The 25,246-nt window shown below is 42.5% G+C and overlaps 2 protein-coding genes across 2 annotated transcripts in view; both read left to right on the top strand.

The window, feature by feature from the left end:
• On the top strand, nt 1-5,162 carry kpna2 (karyopherin alpha 2 (RAG cohort 1, importin alpha 1)). Its single transcript, XM_017705597.2, has 11 exons — nt 1-75; nt 359-474; nt 774-914; nt 2,145-2,230; nt 2,322-2,590; nt 2,693-2,787; nt 3,042-3,305; nt 3,677-3,910; nt 4,157-4,339; nt 4,663-4,812; nt 4,932-5,162. The coding sequence occupies exons 2-11, from the start codon at nt 409-411 to the stop codon at nt 5,019-5,021; spliced, it is 1,578 nt and encodes a 525-aa protein (XP_017561086.2). The 5' UTR covers nt 1-75; nt 359-408; the 3' UTR covers nt 5,022-5,162.
• Nucleotides 5,163-5,324: 162 nt separating this feature from the next.
• Nucleotides 5,325-25,246, top strand: part of smurf2 (SMAD specific E3 ubiquitin protein ligase 2) — a 61,314-nt gene continuing 41,392 nt past the window's right edge. The window contains exon 1 of the mRNA XM_017705665.2: nt 5,325-5,754. Coding sequence (XP_017561154.1) covers nt 5,703-5,754 — 52 coding nt within the window. The 5' untranslated portion in view covers nt 5,325-5,702. The remainder of the gene's footprint in view (nt 5,755-25,246) is intronic.

The raw sequence follows: 25,246 nt of genomic DNA, 5'->3' as shown, positions 1-25,246 counted from the left end.
AATCGGGTCGCTCAGAGCGGGAATTTAAAGGTCTGTAGTAGCGGCTGAGCAGCATAGTTCCTCTGGAGGAAGACGGTAAGCAGTGCATGCGAACCCTCTGCACGTTTCGGTGTTAATATATTTTATATTTTGAAATAATAAACACTACAGTTTTTGGTATTAAGTTGATGCGCGGGGAGTTTTGAACGGGCTACTTTGAGATCAGTCTGGCGAGATGACGCCAGTCTTTGGCTAATATTTGCATATTTATAGATGTAATGAATATTAAATACTAAATAGATTCTATAGGTTTTGTCCTCGTGTGACGGGACGACAGCACGTCTTTCGCTAATCCCACTCTTCTTTTTTTTTCTTTCAGGTTTTTCCATCATCTTTCATTGAGCGCTTACCGAGCTTGCTGTTTTTAAGATGTCTGCTGCCAACGAGAACAGCGCCCGTCTGACCCAGTTCAAAAACAAAGGAAAAGACGCCACCGTGAGTGAATTACTGAGTTAATATCTAACGCTAGCTGGCTGTGAGCGACTTGGCGGTGCTGCCTTGTACTGTACGGGTCCGTAAAGAAGGTCCGAAACACGCCGGAGCTGAAGTCCGCTTCCTGCTCGCCAGCAGCTGTTCGAATTTTTCAGTTCCACCTTAAATGCTGCAGCAGTCGTTCGAACGCCTCAGGCGGCCGGACCGTAACCGCTGTCCCTTTTAAGGTGGAACTGGAACATTCGAATGGGAAACTGACTTCGGGCTTGTCGGTAAACGGGTGGTTTGGGTGTGTTTTTCAGGAGCTCAGGCGCCGGAGGATTGAGGTCAATGTCGAGCTTCGTAAGGCAAAGAAGGATGAACAGATTCTGAAGAGGAGAAATGTGGCTGTTCTCCCGGATGAAGCCACTTCGCCCCTTCAAGAGAAAAGTCAGAACTGCCAGGTATGACGCAGCGCGTTAAAAAGCCGCCGGCTTTGCTGATCTGAGGAATTCGACTTGAAATAATAGTAAAAATGCAAATATGTTTGAACAGAATATAATAATAATAATAATAATAATAATAATAATAATAATAATAATAATAATAATAATAATAATCATCATGCAGGTTTTAAAGCTCCGTTCTTGCTGGCAGGTGTTGTATTGAAGACTAATGCATGACGTCCCAGTTCAGTTTGACAGGGTTTTTATTTATTTTAAATGTAGGGTTGGGGTGTTTTGTTTTTTTGTTGTTTTTTTTTAAATGACGCCCAGCTGGTCACATCCTGTATAAATTTTTTTTTTAAATAAATAATGCGTGGCAACGCCTTGGTAAGCCTTGGGGATGAAATGATTAAGTTGTGAGCATGAGATACTAATGCGTGGCCATGACTTGCTTGGTAAGCCACGATCTTACTAAGTTGTGGCCACGCATTAGAATCTTGCTTCCACACATTAAGGCGTGCACACATTCATTCTATTTATGCAGGATGTCGTCATGAGGGCTTCATAATTACTTTAACATGTGATTTTTATTTGTGGCAAGTAAATTTTACATTTATGGCATTTGGCAGATGCTCTTATCCAGAGTGACTTACAGTTTGATCATTTTACACAGGGAGGCCAAGGTGGTGTTAGGAGTCTTGCCCAAGGACTCTTATTGGTATAGTGTAGTGTGACGCCCTGGTGGGGGATTGAACCCCAGTCTACAGTGTAGAAGGCAGAGGTGTTACCCACTACACTATCCAACCAATCTTTTAGCACACTCTGTGTTCCTTCTTGCTAGTAAAAATTGAATTGTTCCTGTCAGTTCTTATATAGGAATGGAGTTTTATTTGATTTTGAAGGGATTTCAAATGTCTTTACTTAAAGTTTTAACTTTCTAATAATACTGAATGCATGTTAACACTGAATTAATGCTAATAAAAGTGTAAAAAAAAAAAGAGGGGGACCAAGAATTACTAGTGAAGTCATCTAATAAAATTTAACATTTGAGTTTAGACATGTAAGAATGACTTTCACATTGTCTTGGTCTGACAATCTCAAATTATGGGTTAAAAATTTATAATGGCTTTTCAAACATTTTTATGGCGTTAACAGGATCGATGTGTAATGCAGAAATTTACTGCAAAAATTCAGCTCCTATTCTATAGCTAGATTAACAGTCTCACCCGTTTCTACTGTTGACCTAAGGCCCAGCACTGGACAGTGGAAGAGATTGTTAATGGAGTCAACAGTACCGGTCTTGAAGCTCAGATGCAGGCCACCCAAGCCGCAAGGTGAGTGGCAACTAACATGTAGTTACTTGTTGAAAATGTCTGGCATTTATTTATTTTTAAATAACCATATTTGATGTTTGTGCAAATATAGGAAACTGCTGTCAAGAGAGAGACATCCTCCAATTGATCGAATAATCAGTGCTGGCTTGATCCCCAAGTTTGTGGGCTTTCTGAGCATGGTGGATTCTCCCCCTATTCAGTTTGAAGCAGCCTGGGCCCTGACTAATATTGCATCTGGAACATCTGACCAGACTGCAGCGGTGGTGGAAGGAGGGGCTATCCCAGCTTTCATCAGTCTAATCACGTCCCCTCACCCTCATATTAGTGAACAAGCTGTCTGGGCTCTGGGCAATATTGCTGGTGAGTGCAGAATTGCAGATATGCATGTTGGCTTGAAGTCACAATTATTTCTTGAGTGAGTTAAATAAAACCCTGTCTCATTTTTCTTGTCTGTGTTTTTAGGTGATGGCTCTGCTTACAGAGATAAGGTCATCAAGCATGGTGTGGTTGCTCCCCTTCTGAGTCTGCTTGCCGTCCCTGATCTTTCTGTGTTTGCAGTAAGTTAAATAATGGATGTTCTTGATATTTGAAGTGTCTTCAAATATTGTTTCTTATAGTTTCAGGATTATTATATTAAAAATTTTTGCTAACATCTGTAGAGACTGTAGTCTTACAGGTTCTCACACTGGTGTAATGGAGCCTTTAGGATGGGTCATGAGTCATTTGAACTGTGGAATTGACTTTTCTACCACTAGGTGGCATCAAAACTTCACTCATCCCGTTTCACTTTTTCGGCCTCCCCTTTTAACAGTCTGGCTACTTGAGAAACATCACCTGGACTTTGTCTAACCTGTGTCGTAACAAGAACCCAGCACCTCCTCTGGATGCAGTGCGTCAGATCCTACCAACCATTGTCCGCCTCCTGCATCACAGTGATAAGGAGGTGCTAGCAGACACCTGCTGGGCAGTCTCGTATCTGACGGATGGCCCAAATGACAGGATTGAGGTGGTGGTCCAGACAGGCGTGGTTCCTCGCCTGGTACAGCTGCTTGGCTCTGGAGAGCTGTCTATTGTGGTAAGGCAACATGAATGATCAGTTAATCGCACGTTTCTTACACTACACCCATTTTCGAATGACTGGTGTAGATCTCGGGGATGGTTCTATAGTGATTACTCTGGTACAGTTTAGAGTTAGAAGGGTCCCTGGAAAAACGGTCCATACAGTTGTGGGATATACTTGAGTGACGTTCCCCCAAATCATGCATGTAGTACCCATACTAATCCAGTATAAGATTTGGGTGGAGCAAGGCAGGTTTATCAGACCACAGCATAAAATACTTCATACTAATCCCTACAACGTTTCATATCGCAATAGCCTGAACATGTGAAAGGTGTGCATGCATCTCTAGATCTAACGGGGTTAAACCCAATCTATTCTATCCTCAGACCCCATCGCTTCGCTCCATTGGCAACATTGTGACCGGCACAGATGAGCAGACCCAGGTAGTGCTGGATGCAGGCGCTCTCCCCATGTTCCCCCAGCTATTACGGCACCACAAGAACAACATCCAGAAGGAGGCTGCCTGGACAATGTCCAACATCACTGCAGGCAAGGATGCGCAGATCCAGGAGGTTATCAACGCTGGCCTGGTGCCCTATCTGGTGGAAGTTCTCAAACGGGTAAGTTGTGGGGTGAGACCCGGTGGGTGTGATGTGAGTAAAGCCTGACTGGAACTGATACCGAGGACCAGTGGCTTTACTGGCTTTTGCGAAATGTAATTGGTTGATTATCCATATATAATGTTGCACGTAAAATGCTGTTGGACCATTCAAATCTATAATTATACCTGCCAATGTGTTTAAAGTGGAGAGTTATGGAGGTGGGATAAATGCTTTTGTTGCATTTAAACTTTTCTGTCCATCCAGGGTGACTACAAGACTCAGAAGGAGGCAGTGTGGGCAGTAACCAATTACACTAGTGGAGGCACCGTGGAGCAAGTTGTCTATCTTGTTCAGGCCAATGTGCTGGAGCCACTACTTAATTTACTGTCTGTCAAAGACAGCAAGACAATTCTTGTCATTCTGGATGCAATCAGTAATATCTTTTTGGTAAGTTATTGTGTTTGGACTGGTTGTCAAAGAAATGATTAAGCAAAGTATGCTTGAACCCAGATGGTACTATGAAGTTTTTACAGACTTGACACTTGTCACATCTTCATTAAGATTTTATTTAGGGAAGTAAAATTTCAGTGGCTTATTGAAATAAAACATTGCAGGTTTTGTTTACTGCATTTTTTTCAGTTTTGCAGAAGCTCAAGTTTTGATTTTCATGCAACTCTAGTTTGGAGCGATCCCTGCCACATCTATAATGCCGTTTCTATAATGAATTTAATTAAGTGGCTTATTCTTAATGTGCCGACTTTGACTCTTAGGCTGCTGAGAAGATTGGCGAGATCGATAAGCTGTGTCTGATGGTTGAAGAATGTGGTGGCTTGGATAAAATCGAAGCCCTGCAGACCCATGAGAATGAAATGGTGTACAAGGCCTCCCTCAACCTCATCGAGAAATACTTCTCTGCCGAGGCAAGCCCGTTTTAAAGCAGAGGCTCCTTTTTTGCGACTTTTTAAAGCCCAGTGATTTTCAGTCTCGTTATACTAGCAGTGAAACTCCCGCTTTCTAATACCGTTCTTCGTTTTTGCAGGAAGAAGAGGATGAATGTGTGGCCCCTGAAGCTACAATCGATGGCTATGCGTTCCAGATCAATGAAAACCAAGGCACTTTCAACTTTTAAACCCCACTCTACACCCCCCAACCCCTGCTGCTGTTCTGTATGTTCTGTTTTGTCCAGTATTTATGTGATGGACCCCTGTTCTACATTGTACATATGGAACTGTCTGAATTTTATTACTCTGTAAATAAAGCGATTAATGAACATGTGGTGTCGTGATGAACTCACTGAGTTGACATGAACAGGCTAGGGGAAAGCTGAGCAGAGGAGACGGGTGATGTCAGTGTTGAGCAGCCTACCCCCGACCCCCCACCTCCCCTCCCCTCCGCCCCCCCCGAACTGAGCATATTTCAGTTAGCTGTGACGAGCTGCGCGAGAAGGCGCCCTCAGTTGGTCCCTATCTGCCCAACTTTCCACAGGCTCTCCGTCGCTCTGCCTCGCCGAGGGGGGGATACGAGCTGCTCCGCATTATTAGGCGTAACGCTCGGGTTCTGAACGGATTATTGTCGCGTAGTTTGTTTTTTTGTTTGTTTTATTCCCGCGATATACTTCGCAGACGCACTGTGAGCTGGTCGGTGTGGACATGGCAGCTCGATGCACATCCGGGCCACAGCGCAGCGACTCCATTATTCTCGGCTCGCTGTGAGCGAGCGATCCCGCTAGCGCAGCGCAGAGACGAGGGCGGACAGGCCACACGGGCGTTTCACACGGGAATTCGGCTACAAAGCTGGAAAGTTAAAGGAGATGTCTAATCAAGGGGGTAGGAGAAACGGACCCGTGAAACTGCGTTTAACAGGTAAGGACGCAAACCCCCGACCACCACAACGGCTTCTGCTAACCTGGCGGTGTTAGCCTTAGCTCGCAAGTGTTGCTGCCTGGGACTCTTCAACCAGATTTCGGTCTGTTAATAAGCGATATTCACCGCTAATCACATTGGGTCTCTTTTAAAGCGGTTTGCTGATGTATTTGGTCATTTCACAAAGCGCGTTTGCGGGGTATTTGCCATAATGAGCTAGCTAGTCTTGCTAAGGTTAGTGGTAACTTGGCTAGCCTAGCCTGGCTAGCAGGGCAGCCGCTGTGGCGAACATTGTTGGGTTAAATGCTGCTTTTCTCGACCACACCATTTTATTTCTTGTCCTACCAAACCGTTCAAGAGGATAATTCCTTCAGAGTAAGCTCTCAGTGGAGTTACTAGGCTAAACTGAGCGACTGTTTTGCTAACTAGGTTAGCTTGGCAAGCCGGAGTCCCTGCCCAAAGTCACTTTCTCTGAGCAGCCCTGTTTTTATCTTGAATATTATCCATTATCTGTTCTGCGGTGGTCGATAAGTGATCAGGTTATAATTTGCTCATGCGTCGGGTCGGCTGTTTAGTATTCAAATTCATATTCACTTGATTGTGGTTTGCAGAGTTTCCAATAACACGTAGGTTAATCTAGGAAGACTCGATCGATCTAAAGAGGCCGCCTTAACGTTAATTTCATTAATCGATTTCGATTTAGCAAATCCCACAAACTTCTCCGACTCGTGTTAAAGTAAAATCAGGCCTGTTTGCTAGAGAAAGTGCCCTGTTTTGCAGGGAATGTGCCTCTTTTCCGTTACTGCCACGTTAAAAGAGGGAGACGAGCTGACTTTGCGAACCTCATACAGTCTGTAGTTGCAGATAGATGTGGTGTGTGAAGTGTAACGTTAGACTAAAACCGTCGTAGCTTGTCACTTTTGATCGTCTGGTTGTTTCTGAATTGGCCCAGCCAGCTTTTCATTGTGCCTTGAGGGGGTTTCCTTTGGCTCCGGGTGCCTTTGCTTCTCTAGCTTTCAGGTCTGTTTGGTTGGTTTGTGCTGTTTGAATAGTATCACAGCTAACCGAGCCCGAGGGTCTGTGTGTCTTGACTGGGAGAGAGAGAGAGAGAGAGATGACCGCGTCGGCGTTTGATGTCCGTCCAGGATCAGCGCTGAGGCAGATTCCAGGGTTTTCCATTCGTCTGGAGTAGCCAAATGCAATATTGAAGCTAGTATGGTCATTGGTGGAACAAAGTGGAGGAGAGAGTTGCTTCGGTTCAGGGCTCAGCCGCTTGTTTGAGCCAGGTTACCATGCCTGTATCTAGTGAGGTGTTTGTGAATAAAGAGATTAAGTTGATTTTCACAGCTCTGCCCTAGTTTGACCTTCCGTGGTCATGACATTTTTGAGCTTTGTGAGGAGCTTATCCCATCATCGTGACTTCACTGAAGAAAACTGACAATGGCAAGACAGCTTTTGTCCCTCTTCGGAGAAAGAGGCCTTCTTGAATCGAACTGGAAAATCAAACTCGGGAGGTGGGGGTTATTTTCAGCTTGAAAGCAGTTGCTTTGGTAACGATGGTGGCACATCTGGAAAATGTAAAGGCCCTGACTTCGATTAGTTTTTGAACGTGGTTTGTCTTGATTGTGATGACGTGTGTATTAGTCTCTTGAATAAACCTGTGGGCTTTTGTTTGTGGCCGTTGTTGACACCACTGTTAAAGCAATGAACAGATACAAAACCCCTCAGGCTTATTTGAGTGTTTCCAAAATCCTTTAGGTTCATTTATTCCAAACAATACAGGGTGAGCCAAAAGTCACAGGACAGGTTTTATTTAATTTTTTATTTTATTATCCACTTTTCTCTCTGGGGTCATTTTTGACTCACCCTGTAGATGTCTGCTAGCTTTTAAACAGAGGAAGTTAAGATTAAGTGACCCTTATTAGTCCCACAACGGGGAAATTTCACCTCCGCATTTAACCCATCTGTGAAGTGAAACACCACATACACACTAGTGAGCACACTTGCCCGGAGCGGTGGGCGGCCCAATCTGCAGCGCCCGGGGAGCAGTTGGGGGTTAGGTGTCTTGCCCAAGGACACCTCAGTCATGTGCTGTTGGTTCTGGGGTCGCTCTGCAGCTTCGTTATGGAAGTGGAAAGCAGGTACAGACCCAGTGCTTTCATTGAAATAAGTAATAAGCTTCAAAATGAGCTATTTTTATACGAAGAACTTTGCTTGAGCTCGTCACTGTTATTATATAAACCCCTGATCGTAGTTTTTTGATAGTTCTTATCTTACGCACTCATGTTTACATTGCAACACAGAATACGAATGGGGTGTTTTCTTCTGTCGGATGTAAATAAAAGAAAGCGCATAACATTTTTAGAGACGTTTTAATTTCCAATTGGATTGGGAAGTTTTAGAGGGCAGGGGTGAGTAATGTTTATATATTTGAGATCAAGCTGTGTCTGCTGTCAGTTAGGAGCTGCTGAGTATTGACAGCTAGGATGCAGGACGGCTAACCATCCGATATGGCAATATGCTTTGTACTTCAGTGGCTGAACAGAATGAACAAAAAGACAGTTCAGGCAATAATTACGATTTTAGATAGACTTGTTATGATCATACAATTTTAGATGGTTATTAGCAGAAATAATTGTGACTAATACATTAGAAAACTGGTGTTTTCTGCACAGTTTATCACCATCGGAAACGTCCATATCCAGGAGAAGGCTGTCATGCTCAAATCACTAAACTTTCCACAGGAGGACTTACAGCCAACATCACATCACACGGTTCTGATTCAGGCGAGATTTCTGAAATGATTGGATTAGATTTATAATCTTTTTTTTTCCTTCTGATATCTGGTCCAGCATTTTTTGGTATCAGCCCAGTGCCTGGTGCCATGTCTAGTCTGGATTTTAAACCGTATATTTTGGTAGCGTATATGTGGATAGTGTGAAATGCTTTTGTGTAGGCAGTACATCATGTTGCAAAGGGCTGCTCGCAGACACACAGGCAAATAATACTTCCTACTAAATGTATAGCCTGTATAGTTGTGTTGGAGGATGTCTGTGTAGAACAAACCTCCTTGATCTTATAAATATTCAGTGTAGCTTCTCACCAAGTTTTGAAAGCTCTTTATTTTCCAGTGATTAAAATGATGTGTGTGCAAGTCTTTTTGAGTCTTTGTGGTGCGTAAATTAGGTTTGCCTTTTGTAATTCTTTGTGTTGTATTAAGGTTTTCTTTGTGTTGTATTAAGGTTCATCATTAATTTTGCATTACGATATTTGCTTTGCCTAGTTACCTGCTGAATGTGGGTTTGAATTGAATGCGTCTGATTTATTTGATTTACTCTTATTAAGGTTTTTTTTTTGTCAGTCTTGAACAGTTTTGGTCTTTATAAGCTTCCATACTGTGAAAGCAGACTTTGGATTGTGGATTTTGTGCTTGCTGGAAATATAACGTGTGAAATTATCACGCCTTTAGCCCTGAGATTTAATAGGTTTATTCAGCATTAGCGCAGCATAACTTTATAGGTCGTGGCAAAGAATTTTTGAACGGCCTTTTTTTAAATTGAAGATCAGATAATACGCTGAGTGGCTGTATTCACATAGTATGTGCAGTGAAAACAACCATTAGCTGTGTTGAGCTGACTCTGCTGCCAAGTTTCAGAACTGCATTTGACCAAACATTTCCATGTTCTGTTTAAATAGCAGCGAAAACAAACCTAAAGCATGCAAAAAAAAAAAGTGCCGCAATTGCACATCATTTGTAAATGTTTTTCTTTTCCAACTGAGGGCTCTTAAATGATTGAAATGGTTCCACCAATTAATGGACTGGGACTGGATTTCCTGTTGGTTCAGCTGCTCTGCGGGAAGGACAAAGGCTGAAGCGGTCATGCTTTCGAGTGTCTGGCTCACTGTGAGGGCCAGATATAGAGAGGGAATTATTGGCAGACACACACACTGTGGCCTTTCCGAACACGGAGACAGAGTAGAGGTCACCGCTGGCAGGTGAGCAGCAGGTTCCGTAGCGTCTTAAGTAGCTTCTCGATGCCAGTTTAGTGAAACAGTTGATCAGTTCTAGGGCCAGTAACGGTCTTTATTCTCATAAAATAAAATAAAAAAAAACTAAAGATGAGAATTTAGTCACAGCTAGACGTGCAATGTGTTATGTGCATACCCAAATGATGTGAAGTGAGTTTATTGATTTGCATATAAGATAAGCAAATACTTTAAGCTGTAGGGGTGTCACACACACACACACACACGGGGTGCCGGAGCCTATCCCAGCAGTCATTAGGCAGAAGGCAGGGGTGAAACACAAGTTCATAATTTGTTTTAATATAGTACGTGTTGTATTAGTGCCTAAAATGTCTCATTAAATGCCTTTTTAATATGTTAATGCTCCAACAATATAAAAATACAGTATTTTGTAGAACTTTTTAGCCCTGAGCCAATATAAACTTACAAGCTGTTCCTCTCTGCTCTAAATCATGAGGTAAAGAGGAAGCAATATTTTCAGAGGATGGAGAGTCTGCCCTTATTGTGGGATTGCTTATTTAATGTATATAGTTTATGCAGCATAATCAAGATTAAATGAGTACTTCATTTGCTCCAGTCTGTTGAACGTATTGTTTGATATCTGCGCTTATTAAATTGAGTGGCTGTAATTGAATGATACAATATGATATTTACACTGAGAGTAAACTGTCAGCGCAAAAATGCAGCTTAAAATATATTATAAAACCTTCTTTTGAAAATATAGATATTATTTAAGTATTAAGGTGGTTCTTTTTACTATTTGTGCCAGATGCAGTGCATCTCACCTCATGGACTACCTTGGTTGTTACTTTACCTTAATGGATAGTTGGCTTTCTGTCTGCCCTTGAGAATTCATGTGAAGCTGAAGTTAGCTGACTCTAACAGTGAAAAATAAAGGCTAAGTTACTGAACTAGCTTTAGTCTTCGCAGTTTTAAAATGTTCTGCATCTCTGTGAACACCTTGATTCTGATTCTGGTGAATCATTTGACCAAAATAATTGTGCCTGATTGGAACCTTGCCATGACTAAGAGCCTTTCCTCGGCAGGCCAGTGTCTGCCTGGGCCTGTATGAAGCATCCCTGTTTCAGGGTCAGTTTGACTTCTTAGCAGACAAACGTGCACTGTAATGGATGCGAGTGAAATAAGATCCTGGATCAGCACGTTTGAGACACTTCATGAATGCAGTCTCCTAACCATCTCACATCCCAGTACCAGCTGTGTCAAGTCTGAGTGGCTCTCACCACAAGTCTGCCTGAAAGCTGTAATGTTTGCAGACGTTTCCCAAGCACAGTCTAATTCTCTAATTTCGGCAGCGAGGCCTTGAAGGCCTTGTTCTTTTAGAGTCTTGTCTGACTCTCTCGGTAATGTTCTGCAGATGCCGAGGTGGCGTGCCTGTTGCCAACATCTGCGCTCGTAAACCCCAGGTGTTCAAAGTGCTAGCCGTTACCCTTGTACTGGAAGACGATCTCTGAATGTCTGTCTGTCTCTCTTTCCTTCTCTCTCTGTGTCTCTCTCTTTCTTTCAGATTGCCCTTGGAATTTCACTCAAGCATGTTGCACCTGCCAGTTGGCCAGTGTTATTTTTTCTTTTCACCGTTTCCATCTAGTCAAAAACAAAAAACAACAGCACAATTAACTCATGGCTTTACAAAGCACAGCCTGCAATGCTACACAAAGGTGTTTGACCATTGACCATATTTTCCTCTTTTTCACTGAAGTTGATGTTTACCACTAATGTTCTCTTTATGCACAAGTTGGTCAGTTCAACAAACAAGATATTCTTCAGTCCTTTTCTCTTTGGATTTTTTTTTATCAGACAAATAAATACCTTCAGCGGGGAATTAGTTGTGAATTTTAGATTACTTAGTCATGCTTAAATTTTGTATGTTGTGTATAAATCACTGTACAGACATTTTCCTCCTTACCTCTTATCTGAGTTCTTTTCTGGCACATATATTGGATGGATGGATGGATGGATGGATGGATGGATGGATATTGGACCTTTGAGGCACAGAGCAGACATGAGTTCTATGTCATTACTGTCCTGAGCATCACTGTGGTTGGTTATTGATGTAACGTTTGACAGGGGAGAGACGAACGCGGATGAAGCGAACAATATACCAGGGATAGACAGAATTCGAAATCCACAAAACCAGTTCCAAGTCAAAACACGAAAAAGCCAAAAACTGCCAGCTAAAGTTCAAAACGGTGAAACCAAAACACAAAGTCGGTAGGAACGAAAGAAAGGGGTCATAACATGTAATCATAGGAGATATAGAAATCGCTCAGTATGTTCCTATGGTGGCGAAGCAATACCTCGCACCGAACCCTACTTTGGACCAGTCTTAAATAGTGCCAAAGTAGGTCAACCTGTACAGGTGCGTCAGATCAATAATCAGGAGACTGCGAGCGCTGGTAGTGACGTGGGCGCTTGTCATGTGATCTCCCGATGCTGTCTGGGAGATGGAGTCCGAGATGGCATCCGAGTCACTTGTTAATCTTTTACACTGGGGGGGGAAAGTGGTTGAATTTACAGAATTCAACTGTACTCCAACTTAATATTTTAAACACGTTTCATTCATGTAGAGCAAATGTGCACATTTTAGTTCAGTTAATTTAAATCAACTTTTAAGCAGCTTTTTTTCAGCATACCACACTTTTCTCATCTTGCTGTTTGGAAGTGCCCTGCATCACTCTGAACTTTTTTGGTGCCTTGAGTGATTTTCACTGCTGCGAGCTAAAGGCATAATGAAGAAGTTTTTTCTCTTTATTGGTCCATCTCTTGGGCTCATATGAAGCATTGGGCCTTTGGGGCATAGACCAGACATGAGCTATATAGTCAGCGCTTGTACCACACACAGTGGTGGTCTCTTGTAGGATCAAGTGTGTTTACCTGCAGCAGGTACAGTAGCACTTGGGCGGTCTTCCACCCTTCCTCAGGCTTGTGTTGTTTAGTCTGATTCTACCAGAGCAGACCTCTTTCACTCCGAGTGAAGCCTCTGATACTACAGGCTGCCAGTGTTCTCTGTTCACAGCATGAAAGGGCCTGTCTCTGCTTCGCTGCTGTGGTTCAGCGAGACTTGTATAGAACGAACATTTTACATTCCTGGTACTGCTGCCCTGCTGGCTAGAAGTAAAGTTATTCTTTTTGGTGCAAATTGCTAAACGGCCGAAGGAAAAAAAAAAATCTGACAGGGTAAATTGAAAGGGTAGCTTTTAGGATGCAATCGAGAGGATACGTTTCCTCTGCATTGATTAGAGATGATCCTTTTAAAATGTAATTTATATGTTTTATTTATTTTTGAAAAATTACTAAGCTTTAAAATGAGCACTTTGCTTACAGTGAGTCTCTAAAAGCAGGCTCAGACAAAAAACTCTATTACTCCGTAAGACTAAATGCAAAAAAATAGTTTCATTCTTCCGCCCCTACCTCTGGTGCCAGCGTTTTCTGCTTGTAATGACACCAAAACAAATCAACACCGATATGCCGTCTCTAGTGTTGACCATTTTTGAGGCAAAATTCTTGGCTACAGCTAGTGTTGGGCAAGGTGATGATATTTTGTCATTATTGTAATAAATTACAGCGCAATATAAACATATCATGGATGCTATTAGAAGACTTAAAGAACACTGAGCAACTGCATAGTTTGTTACACAGAGAGCACATTGAAGCCTGGATTTAGTGCAGTCCAGTATGTCTATATGTGAAAAATTTGAATACAAATAGTTGTGTTCATAGTTTTGATAGTGTTCTTTTCACATTGGCTCCTCTGGTCTTTTTTCTACTTCAGCTTATCAAATATAAAAAAGATGAAGTATTGATTCAGTGATAATGATTATTGCTAATCTCCACACACATCACATTGGTACTGCACAGTCGCCCTAAAGGGACGCACAACCTTCACCCAAATGCCATAAGCACAATATTATTTACTTCGTGTAAATAAAATTGAAGTACTTAATGATTGTCATTCATTGTTTTCCTTTAGTCATACTACAGCCAGACGTGAATGTAGGCCACCCAAATTGAATTTACTATTTGATGTAACTTGCTTTGAGGGTTTTGGTTGACCAGTTTATTTACAGACAGGTTTGAAACTAGTTTGTGCTGTCTGGTGGTTGTGGAGAATTTTACCATTTTTTTAGCTTAAGCTTAAGCTCTGCATGCCCAGCTGAGGGTTTGGCTCCATTCTTCTTCAACTGCCTGAGTGGTGAAAATTGGATGGAAAAGTATTATGAAATCTAGGTTCTCATCCAGGACTGAAGAAACGCTCTCCATCTGTCACCTGATGTAATACCCGTCATCACCTTAGTTAGGACCTGGAAAATGTGTTGTTGAGCTAAATGATGCAAGCTGTTTTCTTTGTCATATGGCGTGTGTAGTTGCTGTTATGGTGGAATGTGCGAGTCCTTCTGGTAAAAGAAGATGTGTGAGGTGATGCCGTCTTGTATGTGACATTCCTCTGTGCCTTTCCATCACCTTGTCAGTTGTTTTGGCCAGTACAGCAGTGCTACTCTCTTTCACAGTCCAGCTTAAGCTGTGTCTGTGTATTGGTGTGCTGTCTCAAGTTCTTTTGCTGTGTTTGTTTTACTTGCTTGTAATATAATTGAATTGTAGTTGTGAAAAGAACATTTTCTAAGACTAAATGACTTCTTGACATACATGCCATGACATACATTTTGTTTTCACTTGGGCCTTATAATTGCAGGCTTATTATTCAGTAGCTGCAATGCACTTCAATGCACTGCAAACTGGTTGAGCTACTCTAAGGCTATAGAAGTGTGAGATAAAACTTTGGCGGGCCTTTTAAGGCGTTAACATCTGTAAAAATGAATGTGTACTACTGTGCCATATGACTGTTTTGTTAAAAAGAATGATGGGGAAATTCTGGTGTACGATGAAGTGTAAACCATTTAAAACGGTCCTCCTTGAGCAGAGGAATGTGTCTTGCCGTTAACATCTCTAAGCTCACCAAACCTTCTGTCTCTGCTAAAGAGATTAGTGAACTCCCATTCCTCTACAGCTCTACTCCATTACATCATATTAGTCTGAAGAGCCAAAATGTGCTTAGAGACCCCTTCAGTACCATGTTCTTTAAGTTCTGCTGGGAGACCAGCTTCCTTCAATCAAAGTCTAACTTCAACCAGGAAAGTAGATGACAGAAGAAATGGTATTGGATGATGAATTACCTGAAATAAAACAGGCGTACTATTCGAGGCGTTATTTTCTCAGCACTATTTTTCAGAGTCGTAGGCTTGGGGCTTGCTTATCTTTTTAATGGGAAAGCATTGGCTGTGTTTACATGCAAAGATTTTTGCCAATCCGATTTAATACAATCGGATTACAGATCCAGACGGACGTGTTTATGCTGACTCTGTTCAACAATCTGGTGAAAATCTTTACATGCCCACTTCAAATAATCCGATGCAAAATGACACGCATGCAAAAGGGGCTTCCCCTCAAGAGTGGAGGGAGTGAGAGAACTCTTCTGTGCTTGACTGATCACTAGATGAATGTTGACCTGAAATACAACAGGAATCTGCCACGTTCATTTACTTCAGGAAGTTGGCCATTCATGCATTCATTTACGTTACCATGACAACACGTGAGGTCCAGTCGGCGTGAGATGAGTTTCCAGTTGGCGCGTTTGTGATTCTTACACCTTTCGATTGGCGTGTAATCGGATTCAGGCATCAGATAGAAATTGTATTCCGAAAGGCCTCAATCGGATTAGTCTATTCCGATTGAGCTATTAGTCGGATTATTAACGGATTATCAGGCTGCATGTAAACGTGGCTACTGTCACCTTGTTCCTTGTCCAGTCTTTATATTGTTTTTTTTTTTTGAAGGTCCTTATCAGATCATGACAAATCCACCCCCTGATAGAGCAGCCCCAATTAGGAACGTTAACCAACCCTACAGGTTCTTCATTTGCTTTCAGTCCAGCATGAAGTCTCTTTTCCCTCTACAGCACCTCTACTTTTAGAACAGTTAAAAAAAAGAAGGCTTGGTGGTTTCAAAATACACGTTTTGAATGCATCGTGCATCTTGGATTTAACTTTGGCTTCCCTTATAGACTCTGTGAGACCACTTCTTCCAGTTATTCCTTTTGTTTATGGAGGTTTGTCATGGGAACCCACTACAGCTGTGTGTTTTGTGGCTGGGTGTCTTTACCACCACTTTCCCTTTATTTCCAATGGCCAGTGCAAAAGGGGCTTCCCCTCAAGAGTGGAGGGAGTGAGAGAACTCTTCTGTGCTTCACTGATCACTAGATGAACGTTGACCTGAAATACAACAGGAATCTGCCACGTTCATTTACTTCAAGAAGTTGGCCATTCATGCATTCATTGTTTTTCCAGATATCTGATCAGTTGGAACAGAAAAAAATGTAGTGCTACATTAAAATAAATGTAAAATATCAAACTATCAATAATGGCACTAATTTTGCTCAGTCTGTGTTTTACAGATACTAGTGATGTGCATGTTATGTTCAGAAAAGTATATTGTATTGTGATGTAATATATATATAAAATGTGTGTGTGTGTGTTTTTGTGTATTTTATATATATATATATATATATATATATATATATATATATATATATATATATATTGTCATATTGCCCAACCGTAGGAAGAGGTTTCTCCAGTATTATTCTTCAGCCTCCAGAAAGCCCACAGTGACTCACAGTCTATTTCAGCATGCTTTTTCGATTACATGTAAGCCCACTAGCATTCATTATAATAAGCCAGTAGTTACAGATAAGACTACCCCCACAAAAAAAATTCCTATGAATCACAGATATGTGGAGGTGGGTCCATATTTACAGTACAGATTGGGGGGGGGGGGGTGGAATACGTCTTAAACTTTCAATTGAGGCCAGGTGCCATACAAAACCCGAGTAAAACTGCAGATCTGTCCGCTGTTTAAAAGGAAGCTGCAGAATCTGAAGATGGAAGTGAAACAAGAATAACTCGTACTTAAGCTTTGGGTTTTAGCAACTTCCCTGAGAATCTTAGAATGTCCTGATTTCTCGGCTCCTGGCCCGTCACTTAGCTCCTGTTCCTTTGTGTCGCCACACGAATCCGGTTCAGATAAGCGTCTGTCAGATGTGACCTCAGTGAGACAGGACGTTCAGAGTCAACAACCCCAGCTAATGAATGACAGAGAGGGTGGGAAGGAAAGGCCTTATAGAAGGAGGAGAATCAGAGTGGACTGGAAGAGGAAGCAAACTTGAGATTAGACCCAGTCCTTCTCTCTCTCTCTCTCTCTCTCTCTCTCTCTCTCTCTCTCTCTCTCTCTCTCTCTCTCTCTTCTATTTCGTCCCTTGCTGTTCTAAGCCGCCGAGCATGGAAGGGGGGGGACTTTTGTTTATAGAAGAACAATGCCGCAAATGAGAGCATGCAGTCCTGGAGCTGGAGTCAAAACACGTCCAGAGGCAGGCAGGGCTGGGCCAGGCTATGGACAGGAGGAGGGGAGGGGCAGCATTCCAGAGAGATACCTCAGTCTGTTTGGAGTGCCTGAGCTGGACAGCATGCAAGCAGGATATGTGCTGATCAAAAACTTTAAACATATAATTTTCAGCAGGGTCACGATCAAGGTCTGCTGCATGTGTAGCGTACGAATGATGACCACTTTCCGTCTATAACACAGAAACATTCGTTGACTTGTAACATGATTGCAGTGGAAGTCAAAGTGAAGCATCAAATCAGTTTTTTTCTTTAAGCTTAAGGCTCTCTCTCTTGCAAGCTGTCCATTATAACTTTGTGGGAAAAGGAGACAGACATTGGGTTGAAAAACTCTCTCATAGGCCATGGTGATATGTCAAAATAATCTGTGAGGCAGTTTCCAGCTAGAATAACTAAATATCTGTTTTCTTTAGTGAACCTTGCTAGTCATGTCACTGCTTGAATTGGAGGCTGCTGACACTTCGAAATTTAACCACAAAGGCCAGTCTTTTTATGGAAGAAGACATGTAGACCTGACTTCCATCACAAACTCCACTAGGATTTGTATACAAAGTGTTAATGAGCTGGGAAAGTTTTGCCTTTTCTGGCCAGGCTCTCTCACACCCCCACATCCTTGCTTAAGTTGCACAGTTGGGAGCAGACAGCTAACCACTAACCCTGCAGTGTGTACCCCAGAGCACTGTGTGAACCGGTTTTCCACAAGGACGATCAACTCTCATGTCACCATTGCGTGCATGAGAGAGGGAACATATGGGGTCCGTTTTTGGTCTCGCTGGTAGATATTTAACCTCTCAAGGTCTGTCGTGACTCTGCTCTGACTGAGGCTAGAGATATGAGATGTGCTGAATGTTTGTCCAGTCTATTTTTGAAATTCTGGATCTTTCAGTACCTTTTCAAGAAAGAGATGGTGCAATAGCACTTTAACTTTTCTTACAGTCATGCTGAAACCCTCATCGGCGGATTCCAGTACCAGCACAACATGTTTTACTGTCTTTTAAGATTAGCCATGTTTAATGGGAGTGTTTTTCTTGAGGTGCCCACCAAAAAGTACCTTGCTTAAACTCTACCTACCTCTACACTACAGAAAGTAACATTAGGATGCACACATATGGTAACTGTGGGCCAGTGCCGACACACAAACCTTTAGAAAATGTAGAAATTGTGATTACATGTACCTTGATTAGTATTAGGAATATGTATTTATTTGTGTAGGCCCACAGATGAAGTAAATGAATCAAATGGATATCTTTGAGCATTGGTAGCCCCTTCATAGTCTAAATGGTAATACATAAGCATGATTTATGCAAAAGGGATTTTTAATAACTTGCTCTTTCATAAAAATAACTAATATAATAACTTGAAATAAATTAATAACAAAATTTAAAGAATTGTGATGCTAATATTATACCTTTTTGTTGTCGTTAGGGCACTTGTGGTCACTTTTGTTACGCGGCCTGTTTTACGTCTCTATGTTGCACAACAAGCACTTCTGGGATATTTCAGGCTGGATTTGTCACAGATTTTAGTTTGTCTAAGCTAGCGTTTTCTACTAGTAATGGCCAGATACCGATAATCCAGTGAAGGCAATATTTTCAGAATCAGAGTGCTCAAATAATTTTTTTTGCCATGATTTGGTATGATTTATGAAATTAATAACAAGGAACAATACGGTCTGTAGAAAACAGCGTAATCCTGTCTCATGTGTGGAGATTTACCGTTTTAACTACCCATGTAGTTTGCAGCATATTGTTCTTTTCCTCCTGTAGCCCAGTGGCAAGTATTATAGCACCCTGTTGTGTTGTCTGCAATTCAGCAGTAGCATATTGCCATTCTCTTTTATTGTCGGCACCAGACCTCAAATGAAACTGTCTTTATGTATGTCTTGCTTTAGTGGCAGTGCAGAGCCTTGCTTAAGTGCTAAGTACATCAGCCCAGGGAGTCAGTGCTGAGATGGAAATCAGTATTCAGTGGAAGGAAGTCGCAAGAGAACTTTATTCACGCACAGAGCCTGGGGACATACAATGCTGTATAGTGACTGAAGGAGCACACACACACACACACACACATCTTCTAAGCCTCTTCTCCTTCTGGGGGGGTGGGGGGGTGCCTATCCCAGCTGTCATTGGGCAGAAGGCAGGATACACCCTGGACAGGTCGCCAGTCCATCGCAGGGCAGACAGACAGACACATTCACTCACACCTAGGGGCAATTTAGCACGTCCAACCGGCCTGACTGCATGTCTTTGGACTGTAGGAAACCGGAGAACCCCGAAGAAATCCATGCAGCCATGGGGAGAACCGTGGTCTACTAAGTGCTAAATACATCAGCCCAGGCAGTCAATGCTGAGATGGAAATCAGTATTCAGTGGAAGGAAGTCACCAGAGAACTTTATTCACGCACAGAGCCTGGGGACATACAATGCTGTATAGTGACTGAAGGAGCAGATATGCTAAAACACCCTGAAGGGACTGGATTCACCAAAGTTTCTGAAGAATAACTCTAATCTTCACTTTGGGGTTAACAGAAAGTTCCAGTTCTTCTCTGTATTTTATTGAGAGAATGACCTGGGTCACAGCTTTGTGTTTTTCATGAAAAACCTGATTTCTTCTCACTGTGTCCCTGATTTGTAGCTCGGTTTTGTTCTCGAGCAATACAGTTATTTAACAACGGTGATGGCGATGGATAAAACAAACCCCAAGAAATAAACAGGCAAAATGAATTTCTTTGTTATTGGTAATGGTAAATATCACATTATTCTATATTTGCTTTAAAAATGAAAGCATAGTCCTTGTTGTAGGTGTACAGATGGGCACTGGGGGTACATGATATGTTATACTCGGAATTCCCCTGACTTGATTGTGTAAACGAATCTCTGTAACAAATCTCCATTCATCCAAGAGGGTGACTAAGTAAGCCAGTTTGCCTTCTTAACAAGTATACAAAAAGAACGGTTTCTCTGTTAGTGTCCAAAAAAATCCCCCTCCGCAGCCACTGTCATCCCTAATGACATCACTGTTCTGTCTTTTTGTTCTTTCTTTCTTTCACTTTCTCACTGCTTGCTTGAACTGATTGTGCCCTGTCTGTCAGCTCTTGCAGCCTTGGCATGGTGAACGGCATCACGCGCTGAATGAGAAGCATACCGACACACACAGAGGCCTCTCTCTTCTTCCCCAGCCGCTTCTCAATCCTGCCGTTGCCATGACGATTCTGTACTTCAGACTGACTGAGATGCGCTGGGTTACAGTTAGTTTTTCAGGACGTTTGTCGGAGTGAAGGTTGTGCCTGCTCACTGAATGGCAGACTAGGGGACCTTCACAGCGATGGCTCCATTCATTTTTTTTTTTGTAAAGACAGCTTTTGTGCGGGGCACCACAAAATTCAGTCTCTCCATTTTCTTGTTCAGAAATGGAAGAACCCTGACCTCCTTTCTGGTCTGTGGGTTTACTAGATTTGGAGGAAGATAAGACATAACAGTAGATAACAACAAGTAATGGTGCAAGCCTTTTGAGCATTGTTGTATGTCAGGTTCATGTCTTTGTTCAGTTCATTTTAAAATATGTCCTCCATTTCTTTAAATCTGCTTGCATGTTTGTGGTTCTTTTATTCTCTTCAGGTAGTTAAGTGACACTTTTTAATCCCACAAACGGGGAAATTTCACCTCTGCATTTAACCCTTCCGTGAAGTGAAACACCACATACACACACTAGTGAGCACACTTGCCCGGAGCGGTGGGCAGCTCCATCCATGGCGCCCAGAGAGCAGTTGGGGGTTAGGTGTCTTGCTCAAGGACACCTCAGTCATGGACTGTTGGCGCTGGGGATTGAACCGGCAACCTTCCGGTCACAGGGCCAGTTCCCTAACCTCCAGCCCACAACTGCCCCAGGTATATACAGGTAGTGCTGTATAGTTAGCTTTTATAATTGTACAGCGTTGCTTGTAGTTAACTCTTGATATATTGTTGTATGTCAGGTTCATGTAATAGTTCTAGCCGTATTAAAATGGGTCACCCATGCTTCAGCACGTCCTAGATGTTACTGCTTTCTCCACGTCACTCTGTTCTCATTTGCCAAATTAGTGTTGTCAGCAATCTCCCATCACTGGTCTTGTAGCACTGTGACTGTGCGTGGACCTGCATGTGTTTATCGCAAGCATGTGAGCTGTTGTTCAGTGTGGAGTCATGAGAAAACAACATGACCAATAAAAGCAGATTTACAACATTGCCCTGCAGGTTCAAGCTGCAATGTTTTCTGTTTTCAGGGAAGGCGCACAGGCCCTTTCCCACAAACTCCATCATTCATATGAAAAGATCTTTCTGACGACTGAGAAGAACGATGATTGATAAACTTCAGTGCCAATGCACTGAGAATTAGAGTGAGAAATTAGAAAGCTGGGCTGTTGGATTGTGTGTTTGTGCCTATAATGATTCTCGTGTGCTTCGGTGAGGTTCTGCACTGGGAGATTTTTAGCTTGTTGTCGTTTAGATCGAACTGTGTGGGAGTGGAGTTCAGCAAAATGTTTCCTTTCACATTTTCTCCTGATCTTGATTAAAGGGTTTAAGGGATGTTAAAGCTGCGAAATCTTTTCCACTGACAGATGTCAACATACTCACACATGTTCGTTTTCATGAGGCAAGAGTTTTTGGAAGTTAATCCTTTTTAGGATTAGTATGTGAAATATTGATTAAAAATCATTGGTTTTATAGTTTAGTAGTTTTAAATGTGTCACCACTTTATCACACGTCAAAAATATGATGCATTGTGAAAACGTCTCAAAGAAGTTTGTGAGAAGTATTTCCTTCTTTAGTGCCCATTTAAAAATAACTCCGATAGTTGGAAAGCCAATTTTTTTTTATTATTATTATTTTATTATTTCATGGAGAGACCTACTTATTTCCAATCGTTTTCAAATGGGGAGATGTTTTCTCTGTTTCTGTGCACTGGACACTGCATTTCATGTGAAAAGTCGAAGTGGTCAATTTGCCTCATTTGGAGCATCGACTCTGTTTGCTACCAGGATAGAACATAATGGAAGTGTATTTAAAATGAGAATGAATGCGCTTTTGCTTGTCTACAATGAAGATGGAGCCCTTGAGAAATAATTAGTTTTCTAAAAGAAGCTACTGTTTTGACACACACACACGTGTGAAAGTCTGAGCCGCCACTTTAATGTCATACTATTTTCCTGCCTTTATTTCCTTAGCTCTTTCATTTCATGCTTTGTTGGCCTCAGTAGCCCTCCACGTTTTCCTCTCCCTCCCTGAGTCTTCACGCCTCCCCCAAGTGCGTTCTCGCCTCTTCGTGCTGCGTTGAGACAGCGTGAGGAAGCTCACAGGGAGCAGGACGGCTCAAGATAGACGGGGAGTCCCAACACCAGCCTCAGTTTCACTGGGAAATTGAGTAGGGCGGAAATCTCTCCTGGCACCACGTACCAGCGGGAAAACACCAGACTGACGGCACCATTCTACCGGGTCGTCACATTTTAGCTGCGCCTGGGCGGCTATATGATTCATTGGAAGGAAATGCCAAACTTCCTTTTGAAATGGCCTTTTTCCTCTCGTAAATAGGACCTTTCATGCTGGCTTTGGTGGGCTTGGCACTTACTAGTGGACCCAACAGGCCTTTCAGAATGTTTAGTATTTCTGACGCCGATAAATGGTAAAAGTCACAGCCACGGGACGCTGTTTGTAACATAGACGGTTCTGACTGGCCTGAATATCCGCACACACTAAGCTTTGTCCAGCTCATGGTTCCCGTCGTGGCTGTGGCTCGCGGTCATCCAGGGGAAACCCGCTCTTTCCCCTGACCGCTTGCCTTCCTGGCGTCAGACTGCTCTCCACTCATACAGACACATTCATGTTCACTCCATCTGAGTTGGCTGCTCAAAAGTCTTAATTTAGGATTCAGGGACAAAAAGGGGGGGGGGTGGAAATCCCACACATTTTTGGATTGGACAGGAGGCAGGCCTGTCCACCACCCAGTAATGTGTGTTTCTGGAATTTTTTTTCGTGTTAGCCTGGGGGCTAGTGTAGTTTGTACATTTGTAGTTTGGTCTGCTGTCACTGACCAGTCAGTGCGGATGTGCAAGGCTGTTTAGATGGATCTTCTTGATCGTAACAAGTCAGAAAATGCACCCAAAGGAAACTTGCCAATGAGCAGGCGTACCCACAATCTCAGTACATATGGAAATGTCAGATGGTCTGAGTGCATTGGCAGACTGGTTAGTGAGAATATAGCAACCAGTCTTGCAGCAAGAGAAGTGACAGACTGGTGGAGGCAAATGCTTTGGGTTTTTCAGTATCCAATGTGAGAGAGTCCACAACAGACTGAGCCCATGCAGAGCAATTGGCACGACACTCTTGCAGAGGAATTATACTTAATTTAGACAGAACGCTCAGACTTTTGTAAACAGGTCTCATGTTGTTTGACTAAGAGAGCCGTTTGTTTTGTTATTCCATACATGAAATATTCGGTTAAATATTAAACCTGTGAGGAATAGTTAGTTTCCGCCTTAACTTTTTAGAGTAAAAACTCTAAACAGCGAATTTTATGGAACATTTCATGCACAGGTTCATCAGAAATGTCCTGTAGACTTTTTAGCATCTATTACTAGTTACTCACTCTGTTATATTCAACCCACCGATTGGGAAACTGAGGCACTGCTTTTAAAATTGAGAGTGAATGTGAGATGAGTTTCCAGTTGCCGCGTTTGTGTTTTTAATGGCTTTAAAATGATGTCAGACTCAGAAAAACGTCCTTCACATGCACTTATAAAGGAAGACATCGTGCTCTGAGACACATAAGCTGGACGTCCATCCCACCGCATTCTTTTAAAGCTCAGAGTATAAACCTCGTCTCCTCTGCAGATCAGTTTCTGCTCCGCCGTGTTGAACGGTATAAACCTTTCGCTGTGATGCGCCGCACATGCGCAGAACATTCTTACATCTTCCGATTGGAGTGTGATCGGATTCAGGCGTTTACACGGCTATTATTCTTCTATTTAACGGATTATTTAGAGGTTAACCCACCTCGTTCAATTGGATAGAAATTGTATTCTGATTGGCCTCAATCGGATTAGTCTATTCCGATTGAACAATCAGTATTACAGAAAGAAAAGAAAAGAAAATCCGGGTCCGAGCCCCCATGAGTGACGGTGGCAAGAGAAAAAAACTCCCTATAGAGGAAGAAACCTTGAGAGGAGCCAAGACTCAGAGGGGGAACCCATCCTCCTACGGTCGACACTGGATAGCAAACATTATTAGTGTAAAGTATTATAGAACAAAGTTGGAAAAAGAAAAGCAGCGGTTAACTTGATTAATTTATGATTATGCAGCAGCAGCAGCATCTGAGGGTGAGGATTGCACAATGTTGTAAAGCAAGAAGCTCAGTGGTGGTCAAGCCGGTCCAGAAGGCTGGTGAGCAGTGGCACCCGATCAAGGCAGAAGAGGCAGTGGCATCAGACGCACAAGATGGGCAGCTGTTCAGCTCGGCAAAGAAAGGAAAGAAAAACGCAGTCAGTTCTGTAAAGAGTGGCTGACCACAGATTACAGTGTTAACAGAGCAGAGTTGGTCATGTTTTTTAAAAAAAAGGTCATGTAGAAATGATGGGTGACTGATGTCAGTGCATTATGACACTGATGGCATATGTGGCACAAATGAAATACAAGAAAAGTCTTGAGTCAGCTTAGAAGAGCAACTTCAAAGACTCCAGTAGGATCTAATATACCAGCACTTTGATTCTGTCTTCAGTGACCCAGTTTCACCAACAAAACCCCCTACCCCCTCTTCATTGCTGTCTTTGGGCTGTGTGGTGTTTTCTTTTGAGCGTTCTTTGAGAATGCCAAAGGCCTGCTTACCTGTTCTCCCTCCCCACACACATGCAGCCTGTGAATAATTAATGGAATACACAAATTAAAGAGCTGGGTGCTGGAGAACCGCTCAAGGGCTGTGCATGTGTGTGGCATGACTGGTATTCGCAGAGAGCGGGAGTGAATGATGCA

This window comes from Pygocentrus nattereri, chromosome 14 (assembly GCF_015220715.1).
Source record: "Pygocentrus nattereri isolate fPygNat1 chromosome 14, fPygNat1.pri, whole genome shotgun sequence".
Taxonomy (NCBI): domain Eukaryota; kingdom Metazoa; phylum Chordata; class Actinopteri; order Characiformes; family Serrasalmidae; genus Pygocentrus; species Pygocentrus nattereri.
Note: the sequence above shows the minus strand (reverse complement) of the source record. Positions and strands in the feature narration are given on the sequence as shown.

Bases quoted from the DNA above. Each gene is read 5' to 3' on its own strand.
- kpna2 (XM_017705597.2), top strand. From the start codon at position 409: ATGTCTGCTGCCAACGAGAACAGCGCCCGTCTGACCCAGTTCAAAAAC. The intron at 475-773 runs GTGAGTGAATTA...TGTGTTTTTCAG, and splicing joins ACAAAGGAAAAGACGCCACC to GAGCTCAGGCGCCGGAGGAT. The intron at 2,788-3,041 runs GTAAGTTAAATA...CCCTTTTAACAG, and splicing joins CTGATCTTTCTGTGTTTGCA to TCTGGCTACTTGAGAAACAT.